This window comes from Armigeres subalbatus, chromosome 1 (genome assembly GCF_024139115.2).
Source record: "Armigeres subalbatus isolate Guangzhou_Male chromosome 1, GZ_Asu_2, whole genome shotgun sequence".
Classification (NCBI taxonomy): domain Eukaryota; kingdom Metazoa; phylum Arthropoda; class Insecta; order Diptera; family Culicidae; genus Armigeres; species Armigeres subalbatus.
The window spans coordinates 103,671,088-103,692,639 of record NC_085139.1 but is presented as its reverse complement, the minus strand read 5'-3'; the positions used below and the strand labels follow the sequence as shown (position 1 = coordinate 103,692,639).

Sequence of the window (21,552 nt, the reverse complement as noted above, 5' to 3'; positions counted from 1 at the left end):
AACCCAAATCCAATCCAAATCCAAACCAAACTCAATCCAATCCAAATCAAATCTAAATCAAATTTAAATCTTATCCAAATCCAATCCAAATCCAATCCAATCCAAATCCAATACAAATGCAATCCAAATCCAATCTAAATCCAATCCAAAACCAAACCAAATCCAATCAATATCCAGTCCAAATCCAATCCAAGTCCAATCCAAATCCAATCCAAATCCAATTTAAATCTAATCCACATCCAACTCAAATCCAATCGAAATCCAATCCAAATCCAATCCAAATCCAATCCATATCCAAATCCAATCCAAATCCAATCCAAATCCAATCCAAATCCAATCCAAATCTAATCCAAATCCAACTCAAATCCAATCTAAATCCAATCCAAAACCAAACCAAATCCAATCCAAATCCAGTCCAAATCCAATCCAAGTCCAATCCAAATCCAATCCAAATCCAAATCCAATACGAATCCAATTCAAATCTAATCCAAATCCAACTCAAATCCAATCTAAATCCAATCCAAAACCAAACCAAATCCAATCCAAATCCAGTCCAAATCCAATCCAAGTCCAATCCAAATCCAATCCAAATCCAATCCAAATCCAATTCAAATCCAATCCATATCCAATCCAAAACCAATCCAAATACAATGCAAATCCAATTCAAATCTAATCCAAATCCAACTTAAATCCAATCTAAATCCAATCTAAAACCAAACCAAATCCAATTCATATCCAGTCCAAATCCAAATCCAAATGTAATCCAAATCCAATTCAAATCAAAATCCAATCCAAAACCAATTCAAATCCAAATCTAATCCAAATCCAATCCAATAACAATCCAAATCCAATCTAAATTCAAAACAAATCCATTCCAAATCCAAGCCAAATCCAATCCAAATCCAATGCAAATCCAATCCAAATCCAATCCAAAACCAAACCAATTCCAATCGAAATCCAGACCAAATCAAAATCCAATTCAAGTCCAATCCAAATCCAATCCGAATCCAATCCAAATCCAATCCACATACAATCCAAATCCAATCCAAGTCCAATCTAAATCCAATTAAAATCTTATCCAAATCCAACTCAAATCCAATCCAAAACCAAACCAAATCCAATCCAAATCCAGTCCAAATCCAAATCCAATCCAAGTCCAATCCAAATCCAATCCAAATCCAATCCAAATCCAATCCAAATCCAATCCGAAACCAATTCAAATCCAATCCAAAACCAATCCAAATCCAATACAAATCCAATCTAAATCCAATCCAAAACCAATCCAAATCCAATACAAATCCAATCTAAATCCAATTCAAAACCAATCCAAATCCAATCCATATCCAAATCCAATCCAAATCCAATCCAAATCCAATCCAAATCCAATCCAAATCTAATCCAAATTCAATCCAAATCCAATCTAAATCCAATCCAAAACCAAACCAAATCCAATCCAAATCCAGTCCAAATCCAATCCAAGTACAATCCAAATCCAATCCAAATCCAAATCCAATACGAATCTTATTCATATCTAATCCAAATCCAACTCAAATCCAATCTAAATTCAATTGAAAACCAAACCAAATCCAATCAAAATCCAGTCCAAATCCAATCCAAGTCCAATCCAAATCCAATCCAAATCCAATGCAAATCCAATCCAAATCCAATCCAAATCTAAATCCAATACGAATCCATTTTAAATCTAATCCAAATTCAACTCAAATCTAATCTAAATCCAATCCAAAACCAAACCAAATCCAATCCTATACAAACCAAATCCAAATCCAATAAAAGTCCAATCCAAATCCAATTAAACTCCAATAAAAATCCAAATCCAATCCAAATCCAATCCAAATCTAATCCAAATCCCACTCAAATCCAATCTAAATCCAATCGAAAACCAAACCAAATCCAATTCAAATCCAATCCAAATCCAATCCAAAATCAATCCGAAACCAATCCAAATCCAATGCAAATCCAATTCAAATCCAATCCAAATCAAACTCAAATCCAATCCAAATCCAATCCAAAACCAATACAAATCCAATGCAAATCCAATACAAATCCAATTCGATTCTAATCCAAACAACCCAAATCCAATCCAAAACCAAATCCAATTCAAATCCAGTCCATATGCAAATCCAATCCAAGTCCAATTCAAATCCAATCCGAATCCAATAAAATCAAAATTCAATGCAAATCCAATCTAAATCAAATTCAATCCAAATCCAACCCATGTACGTCAAATATGCATAGCAAAAAGAATTTTGTGGCACCTCCCAGAGGTAAAAACTTTCGTTAAACTCAACTATGTTATTAGTTAAAGGAATGATTTTTAAAAATTACAAAAAGTATTGAAAGTTTCTTTTATTAGCCTCGATCGGGACCAGCTATGGCAGCTAATGCACGAACACGGTTTTCCGGATAAACTGACACGGTTGATCAAAGCGACGATGGATCGAGTGATGTGCGTAGTTCGAGTTTCAGGGGCATTCTCGAGTCCTTCGAAACCCGCAGAGGGTTACGGCAAGGTGATGGTCTTTCGTGTTTGCTATTCAACATCGCTTTGGAAGGGTAATACGAAGAGCAGGGATTAACACGAGTGGTACAATTTTCAATAAGTCCGTCCAGCTGTTTGGTTTCGCCGACGACATAGATTTTATGGCACGTAACTTTGAGAAGATGGAGGAAGCCTACATCAGACTGAAGAGGGAAGCTAAGCGGATCGGACTAGTCATCAACACGTCGAAGACGAAGCACATGATAGGAAGAGGTTCAAGAGAAGACAATGTGAGCCACCCACCGCGAGTTTGCATCGGTGGTGAAGAAATCGAGGTGGTAGAAGAATTTGTGTACTTGGGCTCACTGGTGACTGCCGAAAATGACACCAGCAGAGAAATTCGGAGACGCATAGTGGCTGGAAATCGTACGTACTTTGGACTCCGCAAGACGCTCCGATCGAATAGAGTTCGCCGCCGTACCAAACTGACAATCTACAAAACGCTAATTAGACCGGTAGTCCTCTACGGACACGAGACCTGGACGATGCTCGTGGAGGACCAACGCGCACTTGGAGTTTTCGAAAGGAAAGTGCTGCGTACCATCTATGGTGGGGTGCATATGGCGGACGGTACGTGGAGGAGGCGAATGAACCACGAGTTGCATCAGCTGTTGGGAGAACCATCCATCGTTCACACCGCGAAAATCGGACGACTGCGATGGGCCGGGCACGTAGCCAGAATGTCGGACAGTAACCCGGTGAAAATGGTTCTCGACAACGATCCGACGGGTACAAGAAGGCGAGGTGCGCAGCGGGCAAGGTGGATCGATCAGGTGGAAGATGACTTGCGGACCCTCCGTAGACTGCGTGGTTGGCGACGTGTAGCCATGGACCGAGCCGAATGGAGAAGACTCTTATATACCGCACAGGCCACTTCGGCCTTAGTCTGATTAAATAAAAAAAAAAAATTCATTAGCCGCGCATTTTGTTTTTTTTTTCATTTAAAATGCCTCGAAATAGACTTTGATTTTGATCAAAATGGAACCCCCTTTGAAATACAATCGCCTCTCCACATCTCGATATTGAAGGGATCATCGAGATAGAGAGAGATTGAGGAATGGAACAGGGTGCTTATATGGGGGGTGATCTGACTTGTCAGCCATCATGGATTTTTGTATGAAATTAAAGCTTGTTTGTTTACGTTTTGCACTGCAAATGAGTTTTTCATCCCCGCGCTGGTTTCCATCTACTGACGAAGTCATATGACTTCACATATCCAAAGATCTTGGAATGGAAGGAAAATTGAAATGGATACTAGATTCAAAAAAGCTCGATGCTATGAAACACGACAACAAAACAAATCAAGACAAAATTTTCAAAACGACTTATCTGCTTTTGTAAACAAAGATTCAAACGACGATTTGACGAATCTGATAGCTCTCCCACGCAAATCAACATCATCAACATGTAGCGGAAACCTTCACCTACCTATTAATGGTGTTGGTTTGCGTGGGAGAGCTATCAGATTCGTCAAATCGTCGTTTGAATCTTTGTTTACAAAAGCAGATAAGTCGTTTTGAAAATTTTGTCTTGAAATGTCATTTCTTGTTATTGATCTGCTTGTTATTGTCCAAAGATGGTCTAGTAGCCTAAAAATTTGAACATATCGACAGCAGTGTTCTATTCATGTTTTTCAAATTTTCATTTAAATGAAATCATTATGTTGGCGCCAAGAAAGGCGCCGTAATTGCAAAGTGGATTGATCCGTAGATAAAATGACGCATTCATACACCAAAACAATTGGAAAATATTTGAATCTCGTGATTCAATCGTGGTTCAAATCTGCAGAAAATAGAACGGAGCGTTATACCAGTTTTATTTTTTTGACATTTGACTGGTATAAAAATGAATCTAGAACAGCTGCTGTTAAAATTAATGTTTCAGATTCATATTCAAACTGACAGTCTCGAACAATTTTAATCACTGCTGATTTTACCCTTAGAATGCTCGAATGTATGCAGACCGAAGGGTCCGAGAAAACCGAGATATCGAGATGTAGAACATCGAGATGTAGAGAGTCGACTGTAATTGAATGTTTTCTTAAGTAGGGCATGCCTTCACGACGCGAAGTCGTGAAATTGTTGTTTCAATATCACTATTCAAGACTTCGAAGGTCTCTTTTTCTTCTCAGATTCAAGATGACTTCTTCTAGGTTAAAGTCTTTTTAATATTTGGCGAGGATACAGAAGAGATTTTTTTTGCTAAGCATGCTACTAGGATAACTGTTTTCATTTCCATCCTACTCACATGCATTCTTATCGTGAAAGTAAGAAATACAGCACCAATCTTATCACAGATATAAAAAAGTTTTCTGATGAGTTGAATATAGAAGCTACGAGATAGTCATAGTCCAGGTCCAGGAGCAGTTACCTTATCATCCCTATTTTTGTTTACGGATGACTGATACACTGACCCCACATGTATGGATCACTTTGTAACAATATTTAGTCACTCCAATTTGCATGTTGATTAAATGAAAATGACTCATATAAGTGTGTGACCCATGATTGTGGGGTCAGTGTACCTTCGAATGAATGCGATTCTTACGAACCTTTTTCTCATTTGATTTTGCTGGCGTAATCGAGAATGCGCATCAACTTTCGTTCGAAAGTGCATTCGTACGTAAACAAGAATATGGATGTATATTACAAACACATAGTGTGTGGAATGCACACAAAAATAATGAGTAGCTTAGCATAATTTGCTAAATCCATAATATTGTTAGCATGTTTTCTAATATTCTATGTTTATTTATAAGTTTATTAACTAATAACGCTCATAAATCCCTTAAAAAATATGTATCAATAATTTCCTTCTCGATTTCTCCCCCCTCCGCCAGAACCCTCAGGGTGCCCAGCCCCAGTACTACCAAGAGCTAACGGCCCAGCAGCAACCGCGCGAGTACGACGACCCGGAGGACGAGGAAGCGGAAATGGAAGCGGAACGCGAACTGGCCGAGGATGCCCAGTGGAAGCGGATACAGCAGAACACCTTTACCCGCTGGGCCAACGAGCACCTCAAAATCATCGACAAGAACATCGCCAGCCTGGAGTCCGATCTCGCCGATGGGCTTAAACTGATCGCCCTGATTGAGGTGCTGTCGCAGAAGCGCATGAGCAAACACAACAAGCGGCCCACGTTCCGCAGCCAGAAGCTGGAGAATGTGTCGGTGGCGCTGAAGTTTCTGCAGTGCGAGGGAATCAAGATCGTCAATATCGGTGAGTAGACTCGATATACTTATTCGTTTTAACTAGTAGGGTAATTCGCCAAATGTTGAACGGCTAATTTCTTCGCCTATTGTTGAACGCACGTGTATTTCTTATGGGAGTTCAACAATAGGCAACAAAATTAGACGTTCAACATTTGGCGGTTTCCCCTACTTGAAGTTGAATTTTAAGTAATGTTGGGATAATTGTATTACCCTTAATCTGTGATGGAAACTTGGGACGAATACAAAAATTCATTAATTTTTAAACTTAATACATATTTTGTACATTTTTAACATGAAACACGTATCCAAATGTACTACTTTCAACACATAGGAATGTTAAAATTTAAAGTTTTCCATAGAAAAGAAGGAAGTCATGTATTTTGTCTATAAACTATTAAAAGCAAGAAACAATTCGCACAGTTGTCAGATAATTCCGCATCTATCATTTCACGCATTCACGCGTGTGACTTCTCTTGCCGAAAAGGAAGTTGTTGTGAGCGCTTGTCTTTTCTCACCTGCACGAGCTACATTGCTCGCCACATCGGACCTTATTCGATAGCCAACTGACCGTGTTGAAACGCGACCTTCGGTTGATTAACTTCATTTACCCGCTGCGGTTCCACTGAGCACCGTAGATGGACTGTTGGTCTCTCGACTGGAAGATCAACCAATTCGATTGGCGATGCCATACCAACCTGTTGCCTTTCCTGGGCAATCAATAAATCCAGTAAAGGAGTAAGTTTTGTTTGGGTTGATTCCAAGAAGTTTCCTCTCTTGTCAGGGTATAGGAATCTTCCGGCGCGTGATTTGATATTTGGAATGTTTGCTACAAACGAGATCCGAAGCAGATCAATTGAACAAACATGCAATGGTTTTTATCTTTCGCTAGTATGGATGATCAAACCGAACATTGACAAATGAAACATTTCTTTTCGAAATTAATTATAGCGAAACGCCAAAATCACCAAATTTTGGGAAGTTTAATAATAAGCTAATCTGTTTTTAGACGACCAAAAATAAGCCGCATATCACGCAATAAAATCCAGTGCTACTCATCGCGGTTGCAGCTCCGGTTGGACAAAACCTGTGCTTCCCAGAATCAGACTGATGAGCAATTCGATAATTAGAGGTTGTCGTCGGTTTTGTTTCATGGGCCACACAAAAAATGCGCTAATTTTTGCAAACCAGTAGGTATTTGTGAAATGATGTTATACGACGGAACTGCAGCAGAAATCGGTCGTTCACTTTTTGCATGAGACCACTAATGTTATAGATAAATAGACGCAAGACATCCGGATCACTTCTTCGGTAAATCAATCGCTCAATAGCACTGGCGAGTCGCATGTTACGACATATCGGCATCTCAATTCAGTAAAATGTGTCAAATGACGTCATCTAGAGGTGTGCACCGATCCGGAAATCGTTGTCGGCTGCGTTTGTCGTGATTTTGCTCGGCGTAATTTTAAGCTGGCGGCGGTGGCGCTAGCATGACTCGACCTGGCTATATTTTATTGCTTTTGATTCCCGAGATGTTTTTTCGGAAAACTATCAAGAACTCCAACGTTGGAGATTCATCGAAAAATTCTTTTGAATTTCCTTGGAAAAATCTTTGCAATTTCTTCGGACAATTCTTTGTTGTTTTCCCGAGAAATTCTTCAAAACTTCCTCGCAAAATTCTTCAGCATCTCTTTAAGCTATTTTCTCGGATAATTCATTAGAACTCTCTTGGAAAATTCTCATGAATTTCGTTGTTAAATTATTTGGAAAGCTCCGATTTTTATTAACCAATAAAAAAATCAGTTTTTTTTTGAAAATTTTCAGAATTTGCATGCAAAAGTTATTCAGAATATCCGCAGAAAATTCTTTGAAACCAGCTGGGAAAGTTCTTTGGAAATTCTTCAGAAATTTCTCGGAATTTATTCACATAATTATTAGGAACTTCATGGAAAATTAATAGGATTTTCCTCGAAAAGTTATCCGCAATTTCTTCGAAAAATTGCTCAAAATTTTCTTGAAAACTCCTCGAAAATGTATTCGGAAACTTATTCAAAACATCCAGGAAAAATAATTTTATTTTTGTCATCAAATACTTCGGCATTTATTTGGGAAATTCTTTGAAATTTTTAATGAGGTTTGATGGGGTTTTGGTCATTGTTAAGTTTTATATACTTGGTTTGCTGATTTTTTACAGACACCATTGGTTTTTGCCTTTCTCGTACAACTAAGTTGTACCGAAAGGCTATCATTTCACTCCGATAACGAACTTTTGATTGAAGCCTCTGAGACCCATAGTATTATATACCAATCGACTCAACTCGACGAGCTGAGCACATGTCTGTCTGTCCGTGTGTATGTGTGTGTGTGTATGTGTGTGCGTATGTGTGTGCACAAAAGCTATAAAAAACATTAGACAACTTTTCGTATAGTAATCCTTAACCGATTTTCTCGCAACAAGTTTCATTCGTCAGGGGACAAAGCCTTGTTGATCACTATTGAATTTTATAACGATCGGTCATTGCGTTTGAAAGTTATGAAGAAAATGGTACATCGGACCATATATACTCCATATAAGGTTGGTGTCTCAACTAAATGCGAGAAAGGCACCACCAACGATAGGTGGATTAATTTGGGTTTTTGATAACGTTTCGGCTTATTCCTTCCAGCCATCATAAGATTTGAGACAAATTTTATTAACTAGATCAAATTAGTTTCAACGAAACTTTGAGCGTGCTTACAGCGGCACACTAGGAGGCCTTTCAAAATGAGGCTTACGAGCTACTTTAAAGCTTCCTACATGACTTTTATGCCTTTTGAGGGCTTCCGGGCCTCTTGAAAGGAGGCTTCCGAGCCTCTTGAAAGGAATGTCTTCCGGGCCACTTGAAAGAAGGCTTCCGAGCCTCTTGAAAAAAAATGTCTTCCGAGCCTCTTGAAAGGAGGCTTCCGAGCCTCTTGAAAGGAGGCTTTCGAGCCTCTTGAAAGGAGGCTTCCGAGCCTCTTGAAAGGAGGCTTCCGAGCCTCTTGAAAGGAGGCTTCCGAGCCTCTTGAAAGGAGGCTCCTGAGCCTCTTGAAAGGAGGCTCCTGAGCCTCTTGAAAGGAGGCTCCTGAGCCTCTTGAAAGGAGGCTCCTGAGCCTCTTGAAAGGAGGCTTCCGAGCCTCTTGACAGGAGGCTTCCGAGCCTCTTGAAAGGAGGCTTCTGAGCCTCTTGAAAGGAGGCTTCTGAGCCTCTTGAAAGGAGGCTTCTGAGCCTCTTGAAAGGAGGCTTCTGAGCCTCTTGAAAGGAGGCTTCTGAGCCTCTTGAAGGAGGCTTCTGAGCCTCTTGAAAGGAGGCTTCTGAGCCTCTTGAAAGGAGGCTTCTGAGCCTCTTGAAAGGAGGCTTCTGGAGCCTCTTGAAAGGAGGCTGGAGCCTCTTGAAAGGAGGCTTCTGAGCCTCTTGAAAGGAGGCTTCTGAGCCTCTTGAAAGGAGGCTTCTGAGCCTCTTGAAAGGAGGCTTCTGAGCCTCTTGAAAGGAGGCTTCTGAGCCTCTTGATAGGGAGGCTTACGAGCCACTTGAAAGGAGGCCTGGAGCCTCTTGAAAGGACGCTTCCGAGCCTCTTGGAAGGGGCCGCCTGAGCCTCTTGAAAGAAGGTTCCCGAACCTTTTGAAAGGAGGCTTTTGAGCCTCTTGAAAGGAAGTTTCCGAGCCTTTTAAAAGGAGGCTTCTGAGAGCCTCTTGAAAGGAGGCCTGAGCCTCTTGAAAAGGAGGCTTCCGAGCCTCTTGAAAGGAGGCTTCCGAGCCTCTTGAAAGGAGGCTTCCGAGCCTCTTGAAAGGAGGCTTCCGAGCCTCTTGAAAGGAGGCTTTCGAGCCTCTTGAATGGAGGCTTCTGAGCCTCTTGAATGGAGGCTTCTGAGCCTCTTGAAAGGAGGCTTCCGAGCCTCTTGAAAGGAGGCTTCCGAGCCTCTTGAAAGGAGGCTTCCGAGCCTCTTGAAAGGAGGCTTCCGAGCCTCTTGAAAGGAGGCTTCCGAGCCTCTTGAAAGGAGGCTTCCTCTAAGCTTAGCTTAGACTGACTGTACATATCAATGGTTGCTACTCCGTTATTGATCAAAACTGGTGCAAATTGCACTACGATCCAAGTGAATAGTGGTTAGGATTTACCATCTATTCTCGAAGCGCACGTTTTTAGCAGCTCACAAATGTTGATCAATAACGGCGCCGGCCCAGTCCTTACAGTCAGTTGGGAAGGGGAGGGAATTATAGTGTGTCATAGTGTGGAATTATAGAGACCGAGAATACCTCTGCATCTCCACAATTACCACGGGAAGGAAGTTTTGTTAGTTGGGTGGGGTAATCAGTAACATAGATCGGGATTCACCATGGAAAGTGATGTGACCTATGCAACTTCTACACAACAGTATTAGCATTTCCTTAATTAATAAACAATCAATCGCTCAAAGTGAGCGATTTGTTCATTTCAATTTCAGATTAGGCGCCCGCGTAATCATTTCTTTAACGTAAGGAAAGTAAAAAAAGAAACGGGAATTAAATTGAAAATAAAGTAATATTTACGGCTGTTCAACCACATTGATAGTAACCGGAAAGCTACTGCCAATCAGCAACCCTTATTTTATCTCTATTTGAGGTTAAATAAAAATGTTCAGCCAGACATATTTTGTTAATTTACGTTTTTTTTCATGTCGTTTATTTTGCATTACTTTCCGCGCGCGTGTGTGTGTCGTTTGCCGTGACCAGTATACCGTAATCAAAATCTCATTGGTATTAATCCTGATGTGCCGGTTGGCACTCATGTTAGGCTTGTGCGCTTTAAGCGGCACACGGTCGCTTTCCAGTCAACATCAAATCGTACATGGTACAATACAAGATGCTAAATTGGAGACGATATACATACATGGTATACATACTTGGTCGGGGTTCAGCCAAATCACACCAAGCGCCAATAAAAAATTCAAATTTTTTTGCCAAAGTTTTCGTGTAACAGATTCATTTAATCAAAAATCGCATCGGACATCGTTCAACACCATAACTGAGGATCTCCTACAACAAATGTACGCATGAATTGACATGAAATATTTTCCGTTTTCCTTTTGCGAACGAAATATCACAACTCATTCAAAAAGCCGCTTGGTGCGGTTTGGCTGAACCCCGACCATTTGTTGTATGGAGAATCGAGTTTGCAAACCGAGTTTGCAAAACGTCGTCCGTTTCCTCCGAATGCTTGAGATCATCGAACGTTTTGACGTAGAACTACGTCTGTCTTTTCTATATTGGGGTACACTTTACAATTGCAAAAAATTGAAAAACGTCACGAAAATATGAAAGACTTTGATCGTTAATATCTCAGCCGTTTCACGATGGATTTTCAATTTTCTTGGACCGTTCGATCAAGGAAGAGTCAACGCTCCATACCCGATGTACACTGAAGTCGTTTTTACGCGGTTTTTTATATGAATAGCTTTTTATGCGATTTTTTTTTCACTCGAATTTCATATATTTTGAGATTTACGTGGTTTTTTACGTTGTTTTAAATTACGCGGCCCATATCCTCTGCGTAAATCGTCTCCAGTGTGTTACAATATTTGTGCATGATAATATTTACTTGCTTGTATGGGGATCGGTTTCGGTGAATCAGCCAATCTCGTAAGTGAATCGCGAGCTTCTTCTTCCATAGCACTACATTCCAACTGGAACTTGGTCTGCTTTTCAACTTCTTCAACTAATCTATTAGCATTTCTTTAGAAAGATGAAATAAATAAATAAATTAGTTATTAATTGAAAGCTTTCTATGCCCGCCAATGCATTAGCATGTATCTTGTGTGGCTAATATAATGGATTCACTATTCCCTGGGTGTCGAGAATGTTTCCCACCCGAAAACATCCTAGATAGGATCGAGAATCGATTTCGCCATCTCCAAATTCTGCGCCTTTGTTTGCAAGGCTAACTGGAGACCTCAAGCCAGCATAGACGTCAAATTAATGCAACTTACAGGGCTTTTACCTTAGGTAGTTTGTTTCTGCTAACGTATAAGTGCGTTTTCTCTCGAAAGCTTAGGGTTTTAGGTAAGTGCATTTGACGGCAGCTTCTTGCATACGTCTATTGATATCAGTAGAGAGGTTGGAATCATCAATGAACTGTCAAATTTCTTTGTAGCGTCTACTCTGACTTCTTCCATATGATGACCACCAAATGCCGTTGACAGTCCAGCTTTCACGATGGACTATGCTGTAATGAGCCACCGGGGGTTAAACTGGCTTAGCGGCGGATGCTTAGTCTTGTAATGACCGACTGGTCCCGTGGCTATACCCGGTCGGTGAAACTTGCTGGGAACCACTTACCTCACCAACTATGTAGACAAGGAGAATCGAACACGTCACAAAGAAGAAGACTATCAAGGACAACTAAAGAATAATAGTAAGGAGGACAGGAATTTAGCTTAACATTATATATTATATTTTTATTTGTTTTACAAATAACCATAACTTTTAGAGCTTGTTGCGGCCGTTTCGGGATCCGGTGGGGCCCTCGCGTTCAAAATACATAGAGTGGAAGGAAGGGTTTCATACGTTTATGCATGCTGCGTATTTACCGTTGATGATGATTAGAGCAGGGGGAGTGCAATGGCCCCACGTCGCAAATGCTACAGGCTCAGATCCTTCTGTCGTAGTTTTCGTGGCAAAATGACCAGGGAGGGGATCTAGCTTCCTCACTCCCCCAGTCCTCGCCAAGGCTCACTAATCGGGCTCCTTCGTCGGGTCTGTCGAACAAGATTTTGCAGACAGGATTCGTCGCGAATACGGGTTCTTTAGGGCCAACGGGGTCTCTTATAGAGCTATAGAGTAGGAAAGTTTCACGTCCTTCCCGTAACCTCCAAAATGGCGCTCGTTCGATCCGCGTGGGGGACCTACCAGATGGGTAATCGTTAGATAGCTTGTTTGGCGAAAGATGTAGACTTATTATTCGCCGAGTGCCACAAACCAGGATTACGGGCTATTCCGGGAACGAATTGAGTTCAATCTGTCTGCAAGCCCTTCGGCGAAGCTGAGCGGTTCTTCCGCACAAGGGGTTCAACGAAGTGGTATTAGGGTTCTTTAGCTGCCGATACACTACCACGGGTAACTCCCGCAATCGTTTATCGTTTTATTTTTCTATTCACTGTTGCATAAACGTCTTCCACGAATTCATCCACGCAGTCCGTTTTTTTTATTCCTCGACCGCACTTGTTCTCTTCGTTGCTTGCCTTTTCTCGATCTCCTCCTCCTCCCTTTGTCCTATCCCCTTCCTTCCTCCGATATCTTCCACCTACTTAGGTAGAAAACTAGGTCTTTAATAATTTCCACATTGTGACGGCTATTTTACGCGGTAACAGTCTTTGTTCCAGTTTGCGTCGGTGATGGTTGCAGGACCACACTTTCAGCCAGGGTTGTGCTTATTCATTCTCATATGATAATTATTGAAATTATCATTTGATAACTTCTCAGGTGTGAAAAGTAGGCGAGTTGTCATCAGCGATACATTTTCAAATTTTGGAATCGATTTTTTATCATTTTATGTAAACCCAATAAGGTACCAGTCAAAACGATTAATGCAAGAGATGGCGTTTTTTCAGTGGTAGTAAAATCGAAATTTCATCACTATAAAACTACTAATCAGTGCAAACTAAATGCATGAGATAATCTTTTCACCTCATACTTCATTCCTTATCACTACTTTTTTCTAAAACACTTTCATTTTCCATAAATTTGCGAAAGACCTTATTTTTCCATACATTTTATCGATTTCCAACTACCATTCTTCCATGAGATAATGGTGAAAATTTTGAAAATCTCAAAACCTAGAGTAGCGGGTTTAACAAAACAGATAGAAACGCCGGTATCGCCACTCAGTGACGAGTACCGTAAACATGGTGCACGGAAGGTTGTTGTCTACACTTTTTACGGCTGATGCACCCTGGAAGTAAATGTCATCGAAGTAAACAGTCGGTCCCTTATTCATACCAATTCAATGTCAACAATGAAGTTCATTCATATGTTTGGTATTGTGTTTTGGTGTTATGTAGGAAAATAAGTTCAAAAGTAGCATTTACCAATCGAGATACAATTATCGAACGATTTTTACTCTCTAGCGAGTTTTTATCAATTGATAATTTGGATTATGTGATAGCTTGAGAGTGTCAATCTCAGGAGCGCAGGATAACCAACGAAAACAGATTCACCCTGGGCTTGGAAAACGCTTGCTTTGGTCTCATCGAACAGAAAAGTCGAAAACCTGTACATTACATACAGCTACGTAGTTCAACGTCACCTTTGCGTACAACCCGATTGGGCTGCACCTTTGAGTTTTTTCCACGTTGTAGAGATTTGCAGTCACTAGCAGCCAACTGTACCAACTCCAAGAGCTTTATTTTCACAATTATTTTCTAGATTAAAAAAAAAAACTTGTTTGTTGTTCTAGAACTAGGTCCACTGCGACCGGCCGAATCATGGCTTTTAGCCGATGGTTAGCGACGCGAGATTTTGACACCGGATATTACAATCGCGAACACATTTTTACACAATGCAAATATTATTTTACATCTTTTTAGTACAGATTACAAATTGAATGGATTCTAATTATGTACAATTGCAAAAAAAAATAGGAATGCACAAAAAAATTGCAGTAACATGTCAGAGACACATCTACACGCGTCGATTGCTTCGATCGAACTCATTTCCAGTATGTATTTGTCTAAAAGTGAAATTTTTTGAAAATAGAATCTAATCCAAGTACACACTCAGTTTTTATTTCTGCAGCTCGGCAAAATCCGCACAGCCGTGTGCCCAGCAAAATAAAAACTGATATCCCGTCAGAAATCATGGTTGTTAGCTGAGTTTCGACAAATTATTTACTGATTTTCAGCAACTTTGACAGATATCTCGGCGAAAAACATGTTTACTGGGGCTCGGCTGTGCGAATCTCGGGAAAAGTTGAACAAATTGCTGAGATTCATCCCGGTAAAAAAATAAGTGTGTAGGTTTTAGACGTTACTGCAGTTAAGTATGATTAGAAATAATCAGTGAAACAAAAATGCACTTGTACCTGAACTATGATTGTTTTATAATTTAGCACTTTTTTATGGAAATGACTAATTAATGTGTTTGATCCATGTTTATATTCGGTCATTGGCCATTAACATTTTTTACGAGGGGGCCCTCCTTAGCCGTGCGGTAAGACGCGCGGCTACAAAGCAAGACCATGCTGAGGGTGGCTGGGTTCGATTCCCGGTGCCGGTCTAGGGAATTTTCGGATTGGAAATTGCCTCGACTTCCCTGGGCATAAAAGTATCATCGTGTTAGCCTCATATATCATCGTGTTAGCCTCATATACGAATGCAAAAATGATAACCTGGCTTAGAAACCTCGCAGTTTAATAACTGTGGAAGAGCTTAATGAACACTAAGCTGCGAGGCGGCTCTGTCCCAGTGTGGGGATGTAATGCCAGTAAGAAGAAGAACGAGGGCTCGGGGTGATCTCCATGGATGCCATACGGCTTATGAATCGCGGCCTTCCGTCGGACACATTAATTCGTCACTTACCTGGCTCTTTAGCCTGTTGATCCGTTACGAAGTTCACCAACCATTCAAGTACTCACTCACTGACCGAATACCGAATCCGCCACGTTAATCGACCGCCTAGATAGGGACTCAATCTAACAATTCGGGCTGGCCTATTCCATCAGCTCACCGTTGATCGAACCTGGTCTGCCGAAAAGAATCTATCGTGCAGTACTGTACTCCATTGATCGTATCGGCACTAGCGATGGTCGGGTTTCACATTTTGTAAACCCGAACTCGACCCGAACGCGATTTAGAAATTCCTTTCAAACTCGGACCCGACCCGAACCCGGAATGAAAAATCTTATCAAACCCGAACCCGACCCGTACCCGACAATTTTTGCAGTCTTAAACCCGAGCTGGACCCGAACTATTTTTTTGGCGGAAAACTCAAACTAGATATTTTATATTTCTCTTTACACTCAAAAGGGTATAGGCCCAAACAACGAACAAGCCTTCAAATTACCAGAAGCGAATAAAAAATATTCAATACTTTATTTATTAAACTCGTACCCGACCCAAACCCGACATTTTATCATCTCACAAACCCGTACCCGACCCGAACCCGACATTGTTCTAATTTTCCAAACCCGAACCCGGTTTGAAAACCCGAAACCCGAATTATGTTAGCGGCGCACAGGTCTAATTATTATAAGCACACACAAAATTTCTACAAAAAAAGCTTTCCACAAAAAAATCAATAATTTATGGAAAAATTCTAATTCTTTAAGCAAGTGTTATTCTACTGTCCTATTAAATGCATTTCTCTAAGCTTTTTTGCATGAAATATTCCTCAGTGGGAGGGAACACCGCGATTTATTGGATACGGTCTGGTGCACTAAGTAGGTATTTGTTCGCTTGCATAGCTTTTTATTGCACCAAATGGGTCATCAAGAAACCACGTGGTCGGTCTGTTCATGGAAGAATTTTTCTTCACTTTTATTGCCGGTCATTCTTTAATTGGTGGCTTTAAATAAGCAGCGCCACCAATCGATTATGTGAAAATTCATTGCACTAAAATTGTCACGCGTTTTTTGTACGATCTGCAAGGTGAGTTCATTATGGAAAAGCGCCCGTCACCGAACACTTCGAAAACTGAGGCAAAGTGCGCGCTCTGCGCTCGCTCAAGTCACATCCAATTAATAGTCATTGTCGCGACTCGATCCAATTGTGCACGTCGCACCAGAATAAGTAAACAACCATCCAGTGGAACAATGTTGGCGAAGGCAGATGCGAAATGTGGCACTCCGATCACGTACTACCGGGGAGAGCAAAAGCTATAACACGGGAGCGAACGCCAACTTCAAGTCCAAGGGAACAGCACGTCTCGAGCGAGAGACCATCAAATAGGACCTAAAGCGCGAAGCTATTTCCAGTTCTCCAGGCAGATGAGATATTGCATTACGTCATCGTCAAACGATCCTGACCGTCGTCGTCGTCGCGGCGGTCGGAGTCGGTTAGTTAGCAGCACAAGCACTGCAGAACGAAGCTTAAGTCATAAAAAGGCAGCAAATTCGCGCATAATTTCAGAACTAACTCATGCAGCCGTCGCTCAACCCTCAATGTGGCCGTCCGTCGTCTGAGTACGGACTACGACGGCGCGGCGAGATACAATCGAGACGATTGTGTGGAAACGAACACACTCTCAAAAGCGATTACAGCACAGATAGAAGTTTTGGTTCTGGTTTTAGTGAGTTGTTTCCTTCGGAAGCAGGGATGTCCGATGCGGTGACTTGGAGCTTATGTACTTATCGCCTTTAAGATCGGGGGCTGAATAGCTTAAGGGTTTAACATGTTGATCCATTTGTAATTTTTAACAGTTTAAAGCCATTCAATTCCATAAGCAATACTACTGCTACTGGATAGACTCCCAAAGCAACGCAACGGCATGCGTTTTATGGGGCAATTTTTCGAACCCATTCCAGTGTTTTCGCAGGTGAGCAAGCCGGGGAAAGAATTTGTACCAAACCGTTGACACCTCGTTCTCACTCATGGACGGTCGACAAACAACAGCAACGGGAGCATCGGTGCAGAAAAACGAGCAAAAATCAATTCAATGGAAATTAAGTTGTGGCCGGGCGGTGGTGGCTGCTATGCGATTCGACCGTGCGGTGAACCAACGCATGTTGCGGTTATGTAGAATAGAAGAAGTGCAGGTGGAGGAAATTGGACCCAGCGGTGGAACATAAATTTAAATATGCATAGCACTGGTGTGGCGGACGGATGCAGAGTATGAGATCATTTTGTGAAGGTCTTCACCCAATACGGACATCGTTGGAGAGCGATGTATTTGGAAGCGAAACATGTCGCCGATGAAGTCTGTTTAGTGGTTTTTGTGTGGAATTTAATCTGCAATTGTAATTTTTTTTGGGAGTAAATCACTATTTGTATCAGATGTTCTGCAAACTTGTGAACAATATTCGCTTTCTACCTCTGTAATATAAAAAGACAGTGCATTATTGGATACTTGGATACTGGATACTTTTGGATACTGGATACTTTTTACGAGCCATTAGAGTAGTATTCCATATTGTTACGTTGTAAGACAGCTTTTTTGACTGGAATACATCTCTTAATCCTTCCATTATCCAAAACCATTATTATTTTCACAAATCTCAACACATGGATGGATCACCTTTCGCTTTCGGCGCCACAATCGCCCGTATCGGTTCGCTGATCCGCGGAATTATAAATACGTTAGCGTAAGGTGCTGTAATTCGCCCTTCTCATCCCAGTCACGTGCGATTCGCTTGGTCCCAACCCAGTCTAGGCGTTTAACTGATGGTGATGCGCAATCGTCGTCATCCAACGCTGCATTATGACCGTGATAGCGAGTTTATCGAAACAGCACGATCATGATCATCGCGCTCGCTGGTTGGCTGATCGCATCGTTTCGGGTCTCGTATAATGACTCTGTCAGGTCCCGCGCGGATCGCGGTGCTTTGACTCAACGGGCTATACGGAACGAAGATGAAGGGCACAGGCACAAGCACTTGATCACGGGTGACTTGGTAGCCCACTATTCAAATGGTGGTGTAAAGCCAAATATGGAAACAAGTTTGCGAGGCATAGAGCCTTGACAATCGAGTAGCGAGCGGTTGTTTGGGTTCGATACTGTGACATGCCAAAGGCAGTGGGTAAATGTCGGTACCGTGCTGGAAAGCTGTAATTTATCCTATGTGCGTTGACCTCAAGTCAGCAGGAAATTCATCCAAAAAAAATGGTAGAAGCTCTTTTTTTGGCGCCACCTTGGCCTTTTGGTCTTAATTTTGTCCTCTATTACCCAGTCATATTTCAATAAGAGAATGCCCATAAACTACGTAACACTAAAGGGAGAGTGGAAAGAAAAATGTAATTTGCTAAAATCACGTGTATATTGTAACGTATCTTTTTTAAAATGCTTCGCCCTTTGTGTATGGTCGGAATACTTTGAGCGTTCGGAGAATCAGGCTATTTAGTTGAAACATGAAAAATGATCGAAGCCAAGAACGGAGATGCTACACAAGTAGATATTATTATGCAATATAAATGATTATTTCCTGTTCATATTAAATTATTATTTGATTCAATTATTTGTTAAACAATATTCGCAGGAATTGATCATTTGATATCTTACGTACAACGCGTAATGGTTTAAAGCTGCAGATGTTTGATCTTAGTGAATTAAATAACAGACCATAATAAACAAAACGAACTTACTAATAAGATGCTTCAACAACAGCAAATTCTAAATGCACTTTTTCTTATTCTTTTTGCAGGTATGTATTGAGATTTAACCACAAGAATTATTTCAAGGTATTGTATCTATTGTTTTTTCTTGGATCATCTACATATATGGTTAACTTTTTTTTTTCTGGATATTAACAGATTTACCATTACACAGATTCGAAAAGTTCTTTAGTTTCGATAGTTCTACAATACGTGTATAAAAGCAATATTTTTGCAGATGATTTTAAGAATGAAAAAAATCAAATGTTAATTTTAGATGTATTTATTGAACGGCTAATCAGTCTTACAATTTTTACAACGAGTTTATTATTTACCCAACGTTGCAACACGTTTTATCCACCTGAAAAAGGCACAATCCACGCTGTAAAAATTGTTAGACTGAGTAGCCGTTCAATAAATATTATTAAAACGTATAGTGATACATAATCAGTTAATTTTAGGGACTGTCGTCCATATACCAGTGGGTAATTTTTGGATGGACGAATGTTCACGGTTCATGTAAATTGTCTATGTTAAGGGAGGAGGTTTTAAAACTGATCGAATCCTGTCCACGTGGTATACGGACAGTCCTTGACAGTGCATACCCGGTTTTTCGCAACACATAATTCCTAGTCGATTCCTGACAGAATACTCCTCGAATTCAGAAAACATTCTCGTCAAATTCTAAAACGATTCTGGTGGAATACTGAAACAATTATAATCGAATCTTGAATGAATTCTTGTCTAAACCTGGCAGGACTTTTTTCGAATCAAAAAAGGAATCTGGTCGATTTCTGAGCGATATTCATTAAATTATGAAAGGATTATTGTCGACTACAACAATCGAACCTGGAGAGATACTCGTCGAACTAAAAAAAGGATCCAGATTTGAAAGGACTGAATTCTGGTCGAATCCTGTAAGGATTCTGGTCGAATCCTGCAAGGATTCTGGTCGAATCTTGCAAGGATTCTGGTCGAAACTTGCAAGGATTCTGGTCGAATCCTGCAAGGATTCTGGTCGAATCCTTCAAGGATTCTGGTCGAATCCTTCAAGAATTCTGGTCGTATCCTGCAAGGATTCAGGTCGTATCCTGCAAGGATTCTGGTCGAATCCTGCAAGGATTCTGCTCGAATCCTGAAAGGATTCTGCTCGAATCCTGAAAGGATTCTGGTCGAATCCTGCAAGGATTCTGGTCGAATCCTGCAAGGATTCTGGTCGAATCCTGCAAGGATTCTGGTCGAATCCTGCAAGGATTCTGGTCGAATCCTGCAAGGATTCTGGTCGAATCCTGCAAGGATTCTGGTCGAACCGCGCCCGGATTCTGGTCCAATCCTGCAAGGATTCTGGTCGAATCCTGCAAGGATTCTGGTCGAATCCTGCAAGGATTCTGGTCGAATCCTGCAAGGATTCTGGTCGAATCCTGCAAGGATTCTGGTCGAATCCTGCAAGGATTCTGGTCGAATCCTGCAAGGATTCTGGTCGAATCCTGCAAGGATTCTGGTCGAATCCTGCAAGGATTCTGGTCGAATCCTGCAAGGATTCTGGTCGAATCCTGCAAGGATTCTGGTCGAATCCTGCAAGGATTCTGGTCGAATCCTGCAAGGATTCTGGTCGAATCCTGCAAGGATTCTGGTCGAATCCTGCAAGGATTCTGGTCGAATCCTGCAAGGATTCTGGTCGAATCCTGCAAGGATTCTGGTCGAATCCTGCAAGGATTCTGGTCGAATCCTGCAAGGATTCTGGTCGAATCCTGCAAGGATTCTGGTCGAATCCTGCAAGGATTCTGGTCGAATCCTGCAAGGATTCTGGTCGAATCCTGCAAGGATTCTGGTCGAATCCTGCAAGGATTCTGGTCGAATCCTGCAAGGATTCTGGTCGAATCCTGCAAGGATTCTGGTCGAATCCTGCAAGGATTCTGGTCGAATCCTGCAAGGATTCTGGTCGAATCCTGCAAGGATTCTGGTCGAATCCTGCAAGGATTCTGGTCGAATCCTGCAAGGATTCTGGTCGAATCCTGCAAGGATTCTGGTCGAATCCTGCAAGGATTCTGGTCGAATCCTGCAAGGATTCTGGTCGAATCCTGCAAGGATTCTGGTCGAATCCTGCAAGGATTCTGGTCGAATCCTGCAAGGATTCTGGTCGAATCCTGCAGGATTCTGGTCGAATCCTGCAAGGATTCTGGTCGAATCCTGCAAGGGTTTTGGTCGAATCCTGCAAGGTTTCTGGTCGAATCCTGCAAGGATTCTGGTCGAATCCTGCAAGGATTCTGGTCGAATCCTGCAAGGATTCTGGTCGAATCCTGCAAGGATTCTGGTCGAATCCTGCAAGGATTCTGGTCGAATCCTGCAAGGATTCTGGTCGAATCCTGCAAGGATTCTGGTCGAATCCTGCAAGGATTCTGGTCGAATCCTGCAAGTGATTCTGGTCGAATCCTGCAAGGATTCTGGTCGAATCCTGAAAGGATTCTGGTCGAATCCTGCAAGGATTCTGG

At 41.4% G+C, this 21,552-nt stretch overlaps 1 protein-coding gene across 11 annotated transcripts in view; it reads left to right on the top strand.

The window, feature by feature from the left end:
* The window catches only part of LOC134203753 (filamin-A), a 352,847-nt gene that overhangs the window by 72,175 nt on the left and 259,120 nt on the right, over nucleotides 1–21,552 (top strand). For all 11 annotated transcript variants that reach the window (XM_062678633.1, XM_062678643.1, XM_062678623.1 and 8 more), the window contains one exon: nucleotides 5,400–5,778. In XM_062678633.1, coding sequence (XP_062534617.1) covers nucleotides 5,400–5,778 — 379 coding nt within the window. The remainder of the gene's footprint in view (nucleotides 1–5,399; nucleotides 5,779–21,552) is intronic.